Source organism: Lepidochelys kempii, chromosome 3 (assembly GCF_965140285.1).
Source record: "Lepidochelys kempii isolate rLepKem1 chromosome 3, rLepKem1.hap1, whole genome shotgun sequence".
Classification (NCBI taxonomy): domain Eukaryota; kingdom Metazoa; phylum Chordata; order Testudines; family Cheloniidae; genus Lepidochelys; species Lepidochelys kempii.
In genome coordinates, this window is record NC_136382.1 from 109,602,322 (window position 1) to 109,622,019 (window position 19,698).

Sequence of the window (19,698 nt, forward strand, 5' to 3'; positions counted from 1 at the left end):
TATGATCAGGGAACCCCATTTGCTCTTATTGAAGCATCATACAATGAGTGCAAGAGACAGGTGGCATAAGTGCTAAAACAAGGATGGAGAGTATATGCTGCAGGGAATCAATCCACTACATTAACGGCTAACGGCACACTCAGTATTTATCCATTATTTATCACATGAGTATACACTGTCTAGACTGCAGATGTGCTTTCATAGTGGAGTTACACTGATTATTGACAATTAAAGAGTAAGGGAGCTGATCTTAACAAATTAATTGAAAATTAGTGAATTGTAAGTAACTCCACGTGGAGTATGAATTCAGTCTAAAAATACAAGTTTTTTCTGTGAAAATTAAGTGATTATGATGTATTACTTGCTGTGCAAATGTTATAATGGTAGAGTTCCTGGAATAATGCAATAACAATATATCTAGTTCAATATGTGAAAAATGGTGTGGAGCTTATGACAGAACCACAACTAATCCTGAAACTACTGGATGTTTTCTTTTGTACATATTGTTTCAGTTGAGCTGCTTTTTGGTTTTGTTTTAATATTCTGTTTGTTTGTTGTTTCCTTTTTTACTTGTTACATTCAAATGAACTGTCAACTAAGAACACTGCTGATGAGTCTAGTGAGGAATAACGTTATTCAAGATTTATTCTTTTCTAGATAAATTCTACCCATGTTCTTATGTACTATTTTTTTTCTGATGCCATGAGGACATTGGCCTTGAACAAGCAAACACTAAAGCACATGCTTAACTTTAAATATTTGGGGAGTGATCCTGCACCATTAAAAACAATGGAAGTTATGGCTCAGGCTTAAATGCTTAGCCAAATTTGGACATTAAAATTAAATAAACTACAATCAAAGTAATTTACAAAATTTTGTGGGAATATCTAAAAAAACAACTTCTCATAAAAGGTAGAGGAAATGGATGGTAGAATGAAGCAGCCTAAATGTATCTTAGAGTTAACTACCCCCAATATATAAAGCACTTAAAATTACTTCTAGGTCTGGGAATACATAGGTGTGTAGTTACCTATTTGAAATTTGTACTCATATTGGCTGATTTATTCATGTTCACCTCCAATATACCCCACATCCAACATACCAACAATTTTCCCTGTGTAAATATGCCAGTGGTGGGATCAATAAAGGCTCATTCAGGACTGTTGGCCCTTGAAGGAAACCAAATTTCCAGACTACAGAGCTATGGAAACTGCTCTTTCTTATATCAGAAGTTTGCCTATAAATGCCACCCACCCACATTAATGGCTGGGGGAAACGGATGGGGCCACCGTTGAAAGGGGAACAGTCCCCAGTAGCAAGGGAGGGAGATGTTTGCCAAGGGACAATATGTAGCTCCTCCCCCCGCAAGTCTCTGGCACTATTGGCCAGCTGGGAGAGAAGGGTGCTGATTGACCAGCATTCCCCAACTCCCAGGATTTAGCCCAGTGAAGGGCTAAATGCACTGTTCCAGCAACCCACCCTACCTACCTGAACTGGGAACGAGAATCCGGCCTATCAGATGGTGTGTGCCTAGCTGATCACCTATTTAGGGGGTCAAGAAGCAATTTTTTCTCCCAAGGGCCAATGGGCAGAGGACAAGGTAGCTTTTTGCCTTCCTCACAGCCTCTTAAGTGGGTTAAGTGTGAACACCTTTAATACCTAACTGAGGTACTGGAGTGGTGATGTTTATTCGTTCCAACTTGCGGTTGATTTCCAGTGTGGTTAAAAGAATAAAATGAAAAGTTCCCAGAGGTAAAAATACCTGTAATTTTGGTGCTGGGCCTTGGGCTAATGTCATAAGGACCTTCGTGGGTTGAGGTCAAACTTTGTGGCCCTCTAGAGCCGAGGTCCCCACCCTGCTGCACCCTCTGTCCCACTCATGGTGGGGATGGTACTAGGACTCTGAGAGCTGAGTCCGGGGGGCGGGGGGAGGGGGTAGGCTAAGGAGAGCAACCCCATGTTATGGGTTATATGGTAAGGAGCCCTGTAACTCTGGTCCCCGTTAATGAGGTATATGATAAGGAGGCCTCTAACTCCCACACTGGAACTACTTAAATGCCTGGTATAGAAGAGTATGGGTGATGGGCAGGTAGCGCCCCTCCCCTGTATTCAAGTTTAATAAAAGTTGCAGCCTGCCACTTAATTCCATGCATGCATCTGTGCTCATTTTGCCACTGTGTCCGCATCAAATTGACCTTTTAACTATACCAGTATATAGATTGTCAGCAAATATAATGGATGCAATTAGATAGCTATAAGTGCTAAATGACAAGAGGAAGAACAAAAAGTTCCATCAGTCTATGGACTTATTTTTACTTTTATCCCAGCCCAGCAAGCTCTGAAGCTCATAATGTAGGAACCAGGAGAAAGTTATTTTATAGCCCTCTCAATATAAACCAGTAGGGTGGGAGGATTTCTTTTAAAAAAATATGTAGAGGAGTTAATTACTAATTAAAAGTTAATTTATTCATCTATATTTGTGAAAATATAGATACTCTGGGAAACGGAATATAAAATTTTAGCACAGCTGGCTTTCACCTGAAGATCAGCCTAGACATAATCTTCTGACTTTCCCTTGCTTCTTGTCTCCAGGTATAACATTTACCACCATAGTTACCAATTCTTGACAATCACATGTCATTCCTAGCAGGCTACATGAAAAGGAGAAAGAACAGAGTGTTCCACTCTAGGACTGCTATCAGGTTCAATTAATTGATCATCAGACCACATGCATATAGAGAGTTGAGCAAAGAGTGGAGAAAGTTATTCACAAACATATTTGCTAAATCCAACTTGCAATTAAGTGTGACTGTTTCCTTTTTCACTTTTCTGTGAACATGGTGTGAATGGCTTTTGTTTGCAAGAGTGTTTCAGGAGATGCTTTCAGTTTTGTGACTGTAGATAGATGGCAGACAAGTAAAGGAGCATATTCACACCAAAGTGCTCACCCATCTCCCTCATGTATACTGGCTTTGTGTGTATAGGAATGAGACAGTTAGGAGGGGAGAGCGTAAGTGAGTCAGGAAGCCAGTGACTTGATCATTTAGTATAGGCAGCAGCAAGAAGGAAACGGTAGAGAGCAGTAGAAGGGAGGTGCTCAAGGAACATAAAGGTCTCTTGCTCTTCCATGTTCTGGGGGGCTAAAACATGTATCAAGGTGTGGCCAGATACTGCATCAGAGGAAGTGAGACACATCAGTAACTGGCACAAATAGCCTATGGAACCATCTCCACACATGGCACAGTGTCAAAAGAGTAATGACAGGGAGCCTTGGCACAGAAAAACATCAGACAGCAGGACCAGTTAGGGAGGAAAGGGATACAAGCAACAGCCACAACAGTAGCAGCAAGTTGGGTAACAGATGTACGGTCATGAGCACTATATACAAACCTCGGCAGACAGAACAGCTTCCAGCTGATGATGGAGTGACCTTTGTTGCTGCTGCCTTTATCTGGCAGGTGATACAAGCAAGAGATGTGGCTTGCTGCTAGGCAGCCACTCTTATGGAGAGAGCAGGAGCTGGCAGAGGGTGAGCAGCAATCTGTTGTTAGTTTTCAGTTGCTTTTTCTTAAGACATTTTGAAAATGTAACCAACTTAACATCCAACTTAACCAGAAACCTGAGCGCTGGAAACGTTGTTACTGTATATTTTTCCATTTCGGCTTTTCTTTGAATAGTACAGGAGTTGTCTCTGCCTCTAATCCCTTCCCCATTGTTAGTGTATATTTATACTGTACCGTACCAATGCAAAACATATTTGATTGACATCTGTGCTCTTGGGACAGATAGTGAATCCATTAATTACATTACCAGTAACATGCTCAGTCATTGCATATGTAAACAGCATCACATGAACCAAGTGTTTAGATACTGAAGAGAAAAATTAAACAAACTAAACTTTCATATAGCAGCACCATAGCCAACCTTCTCCCTCTCTCCTGCCTTCCACTTTGGGCAAACATTCACAGCATTACAGGGTGCATTTTCTTGTTTTCTTTTAAGAAAAGTAAAGAGAAAGATAACTTCTTTATATTTGATCTAATACTTAATATTAGATTTAAATGGCCCCAATTACAGTAGACTTTGAAGTCAAGTTTCATTAGGTGAATGAGGTGAGCAGCTTTGCTGATGACATTGGGACAAATCCTGCACTTTTTAATCAGACAAAAAGTACCATTACCCTTACTCAGGTAAAGATAGCAGGATTTTGTCATTAGATAAAGTATCTTTGACATGTAATAGTTCTAAAAATTGTCTTCACTGTAGCAGGCTTTTTCTGAGTGCCTTTTTCACTTCTAGTATGGCCAGCAAACACCTTTTTGTGTCCATTGTAAGAAAATCTTCCTTTCCCCACCTCCACTCATGTCAAACTGAAGTGTAGTATTCACCATTTTCCAAGAGAGTTTGCTTTGGCAGATTACATGCACTCAGCCTCAGGCACTAGAAATGGCAATATCATCAGGAGCATCAGCATGAACACATTGTGATGAGACAATTCTAATAAATTTCCTATGAATTCAAACAGTTTGTGTACTACTCACTGAGGGAGGCAAACGGAATGTAGCAGAGTACCCTGTAAATACATTTCCATTTAGACTCACCGTTCCCTAATACAGTGAAAAAAGAAAAAAAAAGAAAAGGAACTCCCTTGCCCAAATCTCAAGTCAGCATGCAAATACCATCTACTGCCAAATTCTACTGAAGAGGGTATTTTACCTTCACGACTCCTAATATTGCCTAGAAATTCACTGAATGCGCCTATAAAGAAAATCACACCAAGAACGTGGTTCTGTTAAAGCCATGTAAACACTGATTAAAACATGGAGACTAAGAAGTTACATTTGATACTGCCAAAATAGTAAAACAGCATGCTCACATTATTATTGCTGAGTGTGCAGCCTCAGAGGGCCTTGCACGTTTAACATGGAAGACCCACTGTGGCAGCACCCCCTTCCTAGAATACATCCAGAATATCATATAATCAATGGCCCACTCAACCATTCCCTACTTTTGTTGACAAGCTTTTTAACAAAACTCTTCTAATAGATGGAACCTATCAACCGGCTCCCATGCCAGAAATAGCAACCCCCTGACTCTCCTCCCCCAGTTTCTAAATCCCTTCCCTACCCCCTGAATGACAAAAATGACCCAACACGCTGCCAAACTCTCTCACCTACAGATGAGCTACTGTGTTTGAATCATGGGAATCCAGTTGAGATCCTGCACAATACGTTTATATACCAGGCCCTCAAAACTCTAGGGCCAGCCCTATATATCATCATACTTTACATGTATATATGTATCTTTTCATGATTTGCACATTGTTTAGAAGTTACTTACATTTTAAGTGTTTTAACCATTGGTAAGTTACAGGTATACAGCAAGATAAAGGGGAAACCAGTAAAATACTCATCTTTATTGGACTGAAAAGAGAAAAGTCCATAGAAAACACTTGGAAGTCAGACTCTCAAAGATTTTGCTGCATGCTCCCTAATTGGGGAGGGGCTTAAGGACCGATGAGGAAAGCAGGGGATAGAAGATCTAAACCCTGTACAGCTCGATAATCTGTATGTAAATCTTGCAGATCCCAGGAATACTGTGCATGAAATCAATCCCCTCTATTGTACTCCCAGGGCAGCATGGCACTTGCTGAAGCCATGCTTCTATTGGTTTCCCTGTCCATACCTAAGCCAAACTCCCTTCTCAAGGGGTGTACAGACCGAGATCTTGAAGCTGCATTAATTCTCTAGAATATCTACCAGGATCCCACAGAGCATGTCACAGAGAGTGGCAGTTCCCTAAGTATCCCTTCCCACACTGCAGAGCTCAAATACCAAGGTTGCATGATGAAGAGGCCTCCGCTGATTGTTGTAAGGGCAGGGAGCATGTCACAGAGCTACTGCTTCTCCTAACCCAACACCAGTTCTCTGCTTCCCTCCAACAGTATAACTGGAAAGAGCACCAAGTCCTTATTGTTTGTTCAGGTATTGATTGTAAAGGGAGGTCTGTACACATGGTGTCTGTAGTAATAGTAGTAGTTTATCTCAGCCTGCCCAGACACAGCTGCTGCCTGTTTTCCTCCCTCAACCATAACCCTCCTGGGCTGGCGGACTCATTTGATATTTACTCCTCCATTCAAACTCATTAAGAGGCCTGCCCATTCAGGGTGAGGAAAAAGTCCAAATACAAAAACCTCTTCAGCCCTCCCCCAGCCTCAGTAGTCTCTTCTTTGTCCACCTCTGCCCGCCCACCTTCAGCTCTGCCTCTAGTCCTTTCTTCATTAGAGTCTGCCCTGAACTGACACAGGGAGTTGAAAGGGGTTTTCTCCTACCCTCTCCAGAAGTTCCTGTGGTCCCTAAGCAAAGACTGTTACCAACATGAGACCTTCAGCTCACATTATTACCCCAGGCACTGTCCTTCTCTTAATTCTCCTATCCCAGGGTCTTTTTATGTCCTGCCTCTTCGCAGTCCTTTTCCTCCTGAACATCCGTCTCTTTCCCAGGTCATTCCAGGCCTCCTCTCTGGACCAGCATGGCCCAGATATATTGCCTCAACCTTAGTCTTCCCCATAGGGAGGGAAAGCTGCCTTTTTTATAGTAGCCTCTATATAGTAGCTACTATACACCACGCCACAACTCACTTTGAGGAGAACAGACAAGTTCATGAGACAGAGAAGCAAGAAAGGGGGAAAGAAAGGGCACAACAGTCCAGCCAACAACTATGTCTCCTCCAAGATTACACCTCTCACTTCCGTGGGAAAGTCTGCAAGGCATGAATTGGGATCCTCAGCCACTTAAAAACCCACCAATGAACCCCCTTGGCAGACATCATCTTTGCATCAAGGGATAGCAGAAGAGTAAAGACTTCAGTGGCACAATCAGACACTTAGAACACATTTATATTTTTAGAAGGTTCAATCTTTTGTCCATCTGTTCAACTCCAATTCTCTGCAACAGGACAATGAACAAAAAATTATTTATTTCACTCAAGCCCCCCACTACAGAAGTACCCTGTGACTCACAGACTGTTTGGAGTGGACACCTGTTTTAAATGGACCACAGGAAATGCCTGTGTTGTCTTTTCATAAATTGACCCCATATGTGGTTGGCTAAAATTTAGTCATCTGACCTGTTAAAAAAATATCTGCTGCCCACAGTCTGATGCAATTGATATCCCACAACACTTACTGGAAGGCAAACTGGGAATGTATGTAATTTATATCCTTCTCGGTGAAGGAGATCCTAGTATTTAATAAAACAGTGACTTAAGTTTAAAAACAAAACTGGTGTCACTGGTTCTCTACACTACTGAATCACATATATACATCTATTGTGCTCTAATCTCCCAGACTAAAACAAAATAAGCAATCTTTGAAACATCCAGGCAATACTGCCTGCATGGAATTACAGTTGTTCTAAAAGCAGATATGCAAAACACCATTTTATTATGGTTGGATATTTTAAAATTTGATCTGTAAACAAGAAAAATAAATCTACATGTTTAAGAGGTTCATAATTACCATTTCGTAAGACCAAAAGCAATACATACAACCATGCATTTAAAAATATGTTTGTTTATTTTACATGGACACAGGGGTACATCATCTCATATTCACACTCATCCACTCTTCTTTATGTGTGGATGTGAGAGCAAGATGGTGTTAGCATGTTTGTGTGTGAACATAAAATATGAATGCATTTATTCATTTGTGTGCTTGTGTATCATTGAGCATGTGTGCACAAGTGCGTGTGTCTGTGTGTACACACAAGCTTGGGCATGCACGTGTGTGTGAGGATGTGTGCATGCATGCTAGCAAGTTTCTGTATTACATGTAAGCATGTGCACGTGTGCTCAGGTGTATGCATGGGTGTACGCCGGCGTTTGTGAACAGGTGCTCAGACTCTGTAGTCAGACTGGGTCATGGAAGTGCAGGGGCAGCGTGGGTGAAAATGCAAGGCTCTACAGGATAATGACCCTGCCCATATTTATTTCTGCATGTCACCGCATGCTCGCTTTTTGTAGCGCTGGCAAGAAGAATATACAAGTCACACTCACACAGCCCCAGAGGCGGAGGGGTCACCTGCTCCAGGGGTGTCTCCGCTGAAGCAGCAGCAGCAAGCTCAGGGCAGGTTTAGTAGATTGCCATGGTAACCCCTCCTCCAGCATCTCCTCCTTTCCCCGCCCACCTTTGCTCCAGGAAGCACCCTCTTGCCTGAGGAGCTCCGGCTGAGCCGCTCTCCCCGCGGCCGGGCGCGTCTCCCGCGCACAGAACAAGGGGGAGACCCAGGCGCGCGCTCGCGCTTCCTCCCCGGGCCGACCGTCGCGCGCCGCCCGCGCGCCGCCGCGCCAGCCCCGCGCGGGAAGCGCGCCCCCGCTGCCTTGCAGCTCGCAGGCCCCGCTTGCAAAGTGGCGACATGGCGCTCGTGCCCTGCCAGGTGCTGCGAGTCGCCATCCTCCTCTCCTACTTCTCCATCCTGTGCGCGTACAACGCCATTGACATGCCAGCGCATCAGACCTATGGAGGGAGCTGGAAATTTCTGACATTCATAGACCTGGTAAGTTGCCCTCACCTTCGCCCTCCAGCCTGCGGGAGCGTCCCAGCCTAAGCTGCTCCCTCCTGTGTGTGCACTTGGTAAGTGGCTGGAGGTGCCTCCGGGAGCTCTGGCAGGAGAGTCACTGGCCAGCCTGCAATGTTCTGGCCCAGGCGTTTCAGCTCCCTTGTGCATGGGGCTCCCTAGTCCCACTTCCCCCACAAGAGCATCATAATTAGGCGACTTTGTGGGTGGGAAAAAAAGAACTTGCCCTTTTGTGACTCATTGGTTAGTCTCTAAGGTGCCACAAGTCCTCCTTTTCTTTTTGCAAATACAGACTAACACAGCGGTTACTCTGAAACCTGTCATTAAATGGGTAACATTGAAAAGAGCTGGTCACCAATAAAGCAGCAGCAATACTGGATCGATTTTTAAAAAAAACTCCTCTGGCCTGTTTATTGTTTATAGTTGAACAGGCCACAGCAGCCATGTTTGTGTCAACAGAACTGTTAAACATGGTTTTCCTAAAGCAAAATATAGGAGAATATAATGCTGACCACAAAACATACTGTCAAAATAGGAAACATGGCTTGCCACACCTGGCCACCAGAATAATCTTGAGCCTAACACGGGTGAGGTAAAAGTGCCACAAACCACACATTTGGCAACCAGATTCAGCCAGTTTTTTCCTCCAATCCCACCAGTGCACCTGTCGGTTTAGACAAGAACTGTTTCTCACTGCAGTTCAGTGCAAAGATCCAGACCTTACTATCATGCCATAAGACCATTGGGAAAACCCATATCCAGCACTTCAACCATGCTGAATCCAAAAATTGTATCCCTGAACTCCATGATCATACAGCCTAAACAGACAGATGTTAATGCACCTAGTCCACCAGGGGGAAAAAAACAGATCCTGATGTATCCAGGTGCAATACAATGACAAACCTCATATGCAGCACCTGGACCCAGTGGTTTCCCTGCTGAATCCTCAAATTAGATGACAGAATTAGACAAGGCATTATACCATTGCCAGGCCACCATAAAAGTCTAGACCCTGATGCAAGAGCACAGCAGAAACCTGTACTAGCACAATGCCATTAATTTTTGGGCTCAAACTCAAATTCTCCCAACTAAATAGAGCACAAGTGTAACTACTTCTACTACACTAGCTGCTGATAATGCTTGCTGTCTTTTAGATGGTAGAATTTTTTAATTTAGAGCCTAAAACCTATGTGATTTGCTGGGATCCAGGTGCCAGATGCAAGATTTTGTGATACTGTTACCCTAAGGTTAATCAGGATGTAGATTTTCCTGGTGGGGTAGGAGCAACTATTCCATTTTTCTATTTAAAGAAGAGAATTTTTGTGTTTAAGGCCAAGTGCCAGTTACAGGTGTTTGCAGTGCATGCTATGGCTAAATGTATTCTCAGTTTTGACAGTAGGCAGGTGTGGGCTTGACCCAAACAACTGTCTATATCTAATAAGATCTATTTTTACATATGTTAATTTTTCATTGTACTTTACAAATGCAGAACTTTTGTTTTGGGCTTTTCCTATTGAAGAGTTAGCAAGCTTATATTGTTTAAAATTTTAATATTTTAAAATTCAGCTAGAGCTTATTTAATTTTAAATTTTATTCTTTCCCACTCTCTGAACTTTCAAGCTGTGTAGTAGGGTATTGTTGAAAAAAATAGTTTACACTTATAAGATCAGAAATTCTCAGTAGAATTAAAACCAGGATATTTGAATTATAGGTCTCCCACACACACTTCCTTTAAACTTTGAGTTGTTGGCAATGCTATCTCTTAAACCATTTGCAATTAACATAATACAGTATTAAACAAAGTGAGAAGAGAGAAACTCTTTGACTTCAAGTACAAGGGAGATTATTTTGCCCTATCTGGCATTGATATAAGAGTTTCTCCAATATTCAGGTTTCCTGATCATTCATTCTCTGGACATTTTGATCACAGCGTTTAAAAAGGAATCCGTTATTAATGACACTATCTAATGATCTCAATGTGGCAAGTCTGGCTGCGTTGCTGGTTCTGTCTATAATTCCTCTATAGCAGAATTGTCCTTACTTATTATTATTTATTTGTAATACTGTAGTGCATAGAAGGTCTAATCATGGACCAGTACCTTATTGTGCTAGGGTGAGTACAAACACAGAAGAAGGATCCTCTCTAAAGAGCTTACAATCTAAGTCTCTGGGTAACACTGACTCTAGAGTGCTAAGTTGTAGAAAGCCATTTCTTGGATGTAGGATGAGCTGCAAATATGTTCTGTTCGTCCAGAATTTATTTACCTTGGGCTTGGCTTTGTAAAACCTAGAAGTTTGGCATGTATGTTATCTAACCTATATCACTATCCGATTTTGCTCTCAAGACACCAGGATACAACTCAAGAAGTGTCTTAACAGCATTCCTTTTGTCAAAGTGAAATTTATATGCATATTTTGCTCTTCTATTATGCTGTTTGACTTGTTTTAGATTTTTCCCTTTGGGATGCTGGGCTGCACTCAGTGACATGGATTAATAATCCAACTCCCACTGAAGTCAAACAGAAGTCTTTCCATTTATATTAATAGCAGTTGGATCAGACCGTAACTGACTAAAGCTAAAAGCAGACTGTCTTGGTTTTGGGTCTGCTTAACCCTTTACCTGGCTTTCTTGGCCTTACCATTATTATCTAATCCTTGGCCTAATAAAAACAACAAGTAATACCTACCTCTTATAGTTTTTCATCAGTGAATATCAAAGCACTTCGTAGTCTTTAATGTATTCATCCTCACAACGCCTCTGAGAGGTAGAGTATTATTATCCCCATTTTACAGATGGAAAATAGAGGCATAGAGAGGCAAGTGCCTAACCTGTAGTCACACAGGAAGTCTATGACAGAATAAGGAATTAAATCCACATCTTCCAAGTCTTAGGCTAGTGCCCTAACCACAGGACCATCCTTAGGTGGGTGAAGGCTATTTTTAATGTAGCAAAAGTATTACTTGTCAGTAAATAACAATTATTCCCCCAAAAATTATGGCCCACTGTAACAATTTCACATGGACTTTCCCACCATGCAGTCTGATGTGGACTTTCTCACCATCACATTCGTCTATGCATGACATGATCAAAGAGCATCAGGTAAATGTGTGGTTTTTAAATATCTAGTAAAGTAGTCAACTATAACCATGTGCTTCTGTCCCTTAGCTCATAAGGGTCACCCTTTATGGCCCACTTTCCAAATCTGACAGCAGAGAAATATTAATGGTTTCTTAAATAGGGTATGTGTCCCTGACTGCTGGTTTGGTCAAGAAACCGAATCACTTGGATTTGTCTCCTAATTCCTAGCCACCAGACAGACATCTTTAGTTGTTGACGACGTTCAGTAATATCCAAGGGGCCTAATGGTGTCTCATATAAGGATACATTTCTCCATTTCTACTGGGTTAACTGCCCTGTCTTCAGGAAATAAGATGCTATCAGAGCCAGTGAGGCTACTGTTCTCCAGAAGGAAAGTTTGGATGTTTTCAGGCACACTTGCACTATATTGTATGATGGCTTTAAGGCTTGCAGAGCTCTTTTGTAAGTTTCAGTTTCCTCAACTACTTGCAATGTCCCTGCATCAGTCACATTCAGAAAATGTCTAGACAAAATATCGGCAACAGAATCTTGGCAGGCATGTATTCTCACCGCAGATTGTACATCAACGAGCTTAGACTGAGTCTTTGACATCTCACTGGCACACAGTGCAAGCACTTGCTGTTTACGAGGGGTATGAGAGGTTTGTAGTCAGTCAGAAGTGAGGTTTGGAATCTAATCTGAACAAGAAATTTGGACATTTTTTGCATGCTGAGACTGTCGTGAGGCATTCCTTCTCAATCGGCACAAGAGTCTCAACATCAGTCAGTCACCTGGAGAAATTAGGCAACTGGCTATAGCTGGCCATAATGCCCTGGCAATAATGCTTCCTCTAACCTAGTTATTAGTATCTGCGCTTAATATGGTTGTGCATCAAATGATACTATTCGGTAGCTGAAAAGAATTTGAAGCAAAAACTAAATAGCCAAAACATTCCTATTCTCTGCTCATTAATTTGTACTTTATCCTTGCAGTAGATTTCCAGCTCTTTCCCTGCTTATAAAAATCTGTGCTTTTGGGGAAATTCATGGACTATGAAGCCCCAGAGTAATGGCCAGTTCCCATCAAAATTAACATTTATTTGTTTTGTGTCATTTAGTTAGAGGGTGGATATCTACTGCATGATCTTTCAGACTGTTCATCATAATATATCCATTTATATAGTCCGTATTTGTCTGTTTTGCCTAGCAACAAGTATACTGGTAGAATTTGGATGTCCATTCTCATATATTTCCTTAGATGTGAATTCTTAGTCTTTCCTGTCCTTGAATTTTTAATTCCTAGCAATGGAACGTTTACCTAGTTCATGGAGCAATATTGAAGGTACATTTTGACAATATACCAGTTATGCTTACCACTGCTGCTGCGAATAACCGCCTCTGCTTTAATTTCTCTTCTTGGCATGTAAAGGTAGATGCTGTTCAAAGTAAATGTGCCTCCTTATTCCTGGTGAAAACTTCTTTATAGCTACAACAACATTTTCCCTCCTTTTCAACCCCACAAACTTAATTAGGCCTCACTAAGTTACCTACAGTGGAATGGTGAAGAAGGTGGTTCAGATGGGATACATTTAAGAGCAAACATAATAAGATGTGTAAAATTTCTTGACTTGGTATCTGCCCTCCTCCACCCAGTTTAGACTTTCAGAGTTAAATATAATTTGAAAAGCTCTGTTAGATTGGAAATGGTGTTTGAATGCGTAGTAGGAAGTGGAGGTTGGCCATTTGTTATGTATAGTAGTCATTTTGATACTTCTATCTTAATAAAGATAACTGTGATTTATTAACAACATGGTCTTGAATAATGTTGAACGTGTTAAGTATATTCATAACTTATGATTCAGGGTAGCTGGAGTTAGGAAAGAACTGATTCTCTCCCACACCCCCATTCCAATGTGTAACATTGCATACATTGGCTCTGTAGTTTTGCTTTGTTTTGTCGTTCCATTCAAGAGTAAGATTTTCGGTGTCATATCTGTACCTTCTTTTACCTGCAAAACACTTAGAACACTGTGGGGCACTACAAGAAACAACGGCAATGATCTGTATAGTAAAGCATCATGTATTAGCTGCTGTTGGACTAATTAGCCAGATCAGGTGTCTGATCCTGCATGGCTATGGCAAATTTAATGTTCCTGTTACCTTACCAAACCTGGAAAAGCTCTATTCTCCTGCATCTGGCACATTTACCATTGTCTGCTTCATCAAATGTACGGGACAATCTAGATTTCTGTTGAAACAATGTTGCAGTTGAAGTGATTTGAAACTATCTTAAAGGAGTTTTGTTCTTCCCCGTTGTTGGCATGATTTGGATCTGTATTCTCAGGCACATCCTTGCCAGAGGCAATATACACCAATGCTAGCAGCCTATGTAACAAACAAGGCCACGAAATCACACTAGTGAACAGAATGACTGGCTCCTTAAGCACCTATCTATAATATGTAGGGAAAAAACTTGCATGATCATGCGGGACTTAAATCTGAGTGAAATATGCTGGAGATCTCATTACACCAGTACTGAAACATCCTTGGAATTTCTAAATATTGTGGATGAAAGTTTCCTAACTCTAAAAAGTGTTGCATCCAGCATGAGGGATTTCTATTGACAGTTGAAGAGGAATTGATCCAAGAACTATAACATAGTGATAGCTTAGGCATAAGTGATCATGACTTGATCACATTTGTAATGTGCAAAAAGAATAAAGTCCAAACTACTCACCATTTAAAAGGGCCAATTTCACAAAGCTGAAAATAATTAGGAGCCAAACCAGCTGGGAAAGAGAATTTAAAGGAAAAAATGTGAAAGAATTGGGAATTCTGTAAGAACATTTTACTAGATGCCCAAATGCCACTACCACAAGAGAGGAAGAAGGCAGCACTGGTTAAAAACCATCTTGACTTAATGAGTCAGTGAAGGCAGCTATTTAAAAAAAACAAAATATAAAAATGAAAGAAAGGGGAAGTTGATGATAATGAATATATATATATATGGGAAGCAAGGAATTGTACAAAGGGGCATAGGGCGAAATCTGTGGCCAGGAGAGTTGAGGACAAGAAGTTCAGTAGCAGAGCGGGGGTGGGGTGGGATGTGGGAGCTATCCAATTTAATAGCGACTGAATGCAGTGCATATGCTTACCTGTCTTTTGGACAGTTGGTATATGTATGCACGCAGTGCAAGCAGCTCATGGCCTCAGAGACACAGTATGGGCTCTTGAGGCCAGAGTGGCTGCACTGGAGAGGCTAAGGGAGATGTAGGGTCAATGGTGAGCTGGAGCCGGTTCGCTAGAACCAGTTGTTAAATTTAGAAGATTTATTTATAAATATATTTATAAATTTATTATTAGGGTATGTGTCACCTCAGGAAGGGATGCAGAGTTATAATTTCTAGACACCTTAAATGACTGCTTCTTGGAGTATCTTGTCCTGGAACCCACAAGGGGAAAGGCAGTTCTTGATTTTGTCTTATGTTGAGCACAGAATCTGGTCCAAGAGGTGAATATAGTTGAACCGCTTGGTAATAGCAACCATAATGTAATTAAATGTAGGTTCCTAGTAGAGGGGAAAATACCAAAGAAACCCGTTACAGTAGAACTTAACTTAAAAAGGGGAACTACACAAAAATGAGGAAGCTAGTTAAACAGAACTTAAAAAAAGAACAGTCACAAGGATGAAAAGCCTGCAAACTGCAGGAAAACTATTTAAAAACACCAAAAGAGAGGCTCAGACTAAATGTGTACTCCCCCCACTGCCCCAAAAAAAACAAACAGCGAAAGAACCAAAAAATGCCACCAGGGCTAACCAGAGTAAAAGAGGTGGTTAGAGGCAAAAATACATCCTTTTAAAAATTGGAAGTCAGATCCTACTGAGGAAAATAGAAAGGAGCATAAAATTTGGCAAGTTAAGTGTAAAAGTATAATTAGGTGGCCAAGAAAGAATTTGAAGAGCAAAATCATACAATGTAATGGGGGCTAATTTAGCTACAACTAGTCAGGAGAAAGATCTTGGAGTCATTGTGGATAGTTCTCTGAAGACGTTCATGCAGTGTGCAGCGGCAGTCAAAAAAGCAAACGGGATGTTCGGAATCATTACAAAAGGGATAGCGAATAAAACGGAAAATATCTTATTGCCCTTATATAAATCCATGGTACTCCCACATCTTGAATACTGCATACAGATGTGGTCCCTTCATCTCAAAAAAGATATACTCGCATTAGAAAAGGTTCAGAAAAGGGCAACTAAAACGATGTATGTAGTCCATTAATGGCTATTTGCCAGAATGGGTAAGGAATGGTGTCCCTTGCCTCTGTTTGTCAGAGGGTGGAGATGGATGGCAGGAGAGAGATCACTTGATCATTACCTGTTAGGTTCACTCCCTCTGGGGCATCTGGCATTGGCCACTGTTGGTAGACAGGATACTGGGCTGGATGGACCTTTGCTCTGACCCAGTATAGCCGTTCTTATGTTCTAACTAGCTGAAGAAACAAAAACTAACAGCATATTTTTTAAGTACACCAGAAGCAGGAAGCCTGCCAAACAGTCAGTTGGGCCACTGGATGATTGAGGTGCTAAGGAAGCACTCAAAGGAGACAAGGCCATTGTGAAAAAGCTAAATGAATTCTTTGTATCAGTCTTCACTACAGAGGCTGTGGGGGAGATCCCCACACCTGACCCATTCTTTTTAGGAGACAAATCTGCGGAACTGTCCCTGACTGTCAATAGAGGAGGTTTGGGAACAAATTGATAAATTAAACAATAATAATTCACCAGGACCAGATGTTGTTCACCCAGGTGTTCTGGAGGTACTCAAATGTGAAACTGCAGAACTATTAAGTATGGTACATAGCCTCTCTCTTAAATCAGCCTCTGTAACAGGTGACTGGAGGGTAGCTGCTGTAACATAGATTTTTTTTAAAAAAGGCTCCAGAGGTAATGCTGGCAATAACAGACAGATAAGCCTAACTTCAGTGTTAGATAGATTTGTTGAAATTATAGTGAAGAACAAAATTATCAGACAGATAAACACAGTATGTTGGGGGAAGTAACAACATGGTTTTTACCATCAAGAAGGATCTTGGAGTAATCATGGATATCACAGAGTTCTGTAAAATCATGAATGGTATTGAGAAAGTGAATAGGGAGATGTTGTTTACCCCTTCACATAACACAAGAACTAGGGTTTACCCAGTGAAATTAATAGGCAACAGGTTTAAAACAAATAAAAGGATGTGCTTCTTCACACAATGCACAGTCAGCCTGTGGAACTCCTTGCCAGGGTATATTGTGAAGGCCAAAAGTGTAACTGGATTAAAAAAAAATTAGCTAAGTTCATGGAAGATAGGTCCATCAATGGCTATTAGCCAAAATGGTCAGGGATACGACTTCATGCTGTGGGTGTCCCTAAACCTCCAACTGCCAGAAGCTGGGAGTGAATAACGGGGTAGATCACTTGAAATTGCCCTGTTCTGTTCATTCCCCTGAAGAATCTGGCACTGGCCACTGTCAGAAGACAGGATACTGGGCTAGATGGACCATTGGTCTGACCTAATATGGCCATTCTTATGTTGTTAAGAAGGAGGTGTTTTGGGTTTGCTTGTTTTTTTAAGAATATTAGGAACAAAAATAATCCTAGCAATCCATTAGTAGGTGGGAATGGTAGAATTGTCCATAATAAGGCAGAAGTGTTCAAAAAATATTTCTGTTCTGCATATGGGAAAAAAAAACAGATGATGTAGTCGTATCAGATGATGAAATACTTTTCATTCCAATAGTAATTCAGGGAGATGTTAAATAGCAGCTACTAAAGTTAAACATTTTAAAATCAGCACATCTGGATAACTTGCACCCAAGAGTTTTAAAAGAACTAGCTGAGGATCTAGCTGGACCATTAATGTTGTTAATAACTCTGAACACTGGGGAAGTTCCAGAAGCCTGGAAGAAAACTAATGTTGTGCCAATATATAAAAAGGATAAATGGGATGACCTGGGTAATTATAGGCCTGTCAGCCTGACTTTAATCATGGGCAAAATAATGGAATGGCTGATGTGGCACTTGATTAATAAAGAATTAAAGAAGGGTAATATAATTAATACGAATCAACATGGGTTTTTGGAGAACAAATCTTGTCAAACAAACTTGGTATTTTTGATGAGATTAAAGTTTGGTTGATTAAGTATATTACATCAACCATTTTTACCATTGTCTTCTGTATGGCATTTAACTTAGCACCACATGACATTTTGGTTAAAACAGACTGCAGCGGTTCTCAAATTTTAATGGGATCGGCAGGGCTGGCTTAGACTTGCTGGGGCCAAAGCTTGAGCCACACCTCCGGGGGCTGAAGCTGAAGGCCGAGGGCTTCAGCCCTGGGCATTGGGGCTCAGCTTACAGGCCCCCTACTTAGGACTGAAGCCCTTGGGCTTGACTTTGGCCCCCCCACCTGGGGGTGGGGCTCGGGCAGGCTCAGGCTTGGCTCTCCCTCCTGGGGACATGTAGTAATTTTTGTTGTCAGAAGGGGGTCACGGTGCAATGAAGTTTGAGAACCCCTGGACTAGAACAATATAAAAAACATGGCACACATTAAGTGGGTGCAGACTGGCTGACAGGTCTCAAAACATAATTGTAAATGGGGAAGCACTAAGCAAGTGTGTTTCTGGGTGGGGAGGGATTGGTTCTTGGCCCTGTGGTATTCAACATTTTTTCATCAGTGACCTTGAAGAAGAAAAAAATCATCACTGATGAAATTTGCAGGTGACACAAAGTCTGGGGGAATCATAAATAATGAAGATGACAGATCACTGATTTGTGTGATCTGGATTGCTTGATAAGATGGGCAGAAGCAAAAAATATGCATGTTAATACTGCCAAATGTAGAGCTACCCATCTAGGAATAAGAATGGGGGCCATACTTATAGGACAGGGCCTCTATCCTAACAAGCAGTGTCTGCTGCAGTTTCCACGGTATGCATCCGATGAAGTGAGCTGTAGCTCACGAAAGCTTATGCTCAAATAAATTGGTTAGTCTCTAAGGTGCCACAAGTACTCCTTTTCTTTTTGAAAAAAACTTGGGGGTTCTGGTAGATAATCAGTTGAATATGAACACCCAGCACATAGTTGTGGGCATAAAACGCTAAAGTGACCCTTCGATGTATAACAGGATTTTTGAATAGGGAGGTTATATTATCTATATTTGGCACTGGTGCAACTGCCATTGGAATACTGTATCCAGTTCTTGTGGCCACAGCTGTCTCTGGGTCTCTCACACACACACACTAACTCTGGGTCACACACTCACTGTGTCTGGGTCACGTGCTCACACACACTCACTCTGTCTCTTTCATACTCACCTCCCAACACATACTTATATTGTTGTTGTTGTTTCTTGGTACTTCCTGCAAGGCACATATATTCTCTGTAATTTTATTCTTTCAAAGTGTGTTATTTTAGTGGTTTGACTGGTCCATGCATTTAATAATTTTTATTTCTCTTACACTTAAATCTAATTCTTTGACTAGTGAGTTCTAAAATGCCTAACCTGTCCTGGGTGGAGTAATTATCCCTATGATAACTTTTAAAAAAATATATTATAACTAGGTTTTTTGTTTCTGCTGCTGGCACACATCCACACATACCTCAGTGCACATAAAATTTATTCCACATATGGATGGAAAAAGTTAGAGGGAACACTGGTCACAGTTGAAAAAAGATATTGACAAGTTGGAGAGTATTCAGAGAAGAGCCATGAATATGAATAAAGGATTAGAAAACACGCCTTATATTGATAAAAATATTGAGCTCCTTGAATCTATTTTAACAAAGAGAAGGTCTTCATCGTCATTTGCACATACTTGTAAGGGGAACAAAAAATTGATAATGCGATCTTCAGTCTAGCACACAAAGGTATAACAATCTCCAAGGGCTGGATGTTGAAGCTAGATAGATAAGATGCACTTTTTTAATGGTGAAAGTCATTTATCATTGGAACATTTACCAAGGGTTGTGGTGGATTCTCCATTACTGTTAATTTT

General features: G+C 41.2%; 1 protein-coding gene across 5 annotated transcripts in view; it reads left to right on the plus strand.

Annotated features, from left to right (window-relative positions):
- Positions 1 to 8,210: 8,210 nt before the first annotated feature.
- AIG1 (androgen induced 1) overlaps positions 8,211 to 19,698 on the plus strand; it is a 192,903-nt gene continuing 181,415 nt past the window's right edge. For 2 of the 5 annotated variants that reach the window (XR_012158065.2, XR_012158066.2), the window contains exon 1: positions 8,216 to 8,555. Coding sequence is in view for 2 of the 5 variants with exons in the window: in XM_073337496.2 (XP_073193597.1) it covers positions 8,415 to 8,555 (141 nt within the window). In the remaining 3 variants the exon portion in view is untranslated. Of the gene's footprint in view, positions 8,556 to 19,698 lie in introns of all 5 variants that reach the window. The other 3 variants (XR_012158067.2, XM_073337496.2, XM_073337498.2) reach the window with 3 other exon arrangements.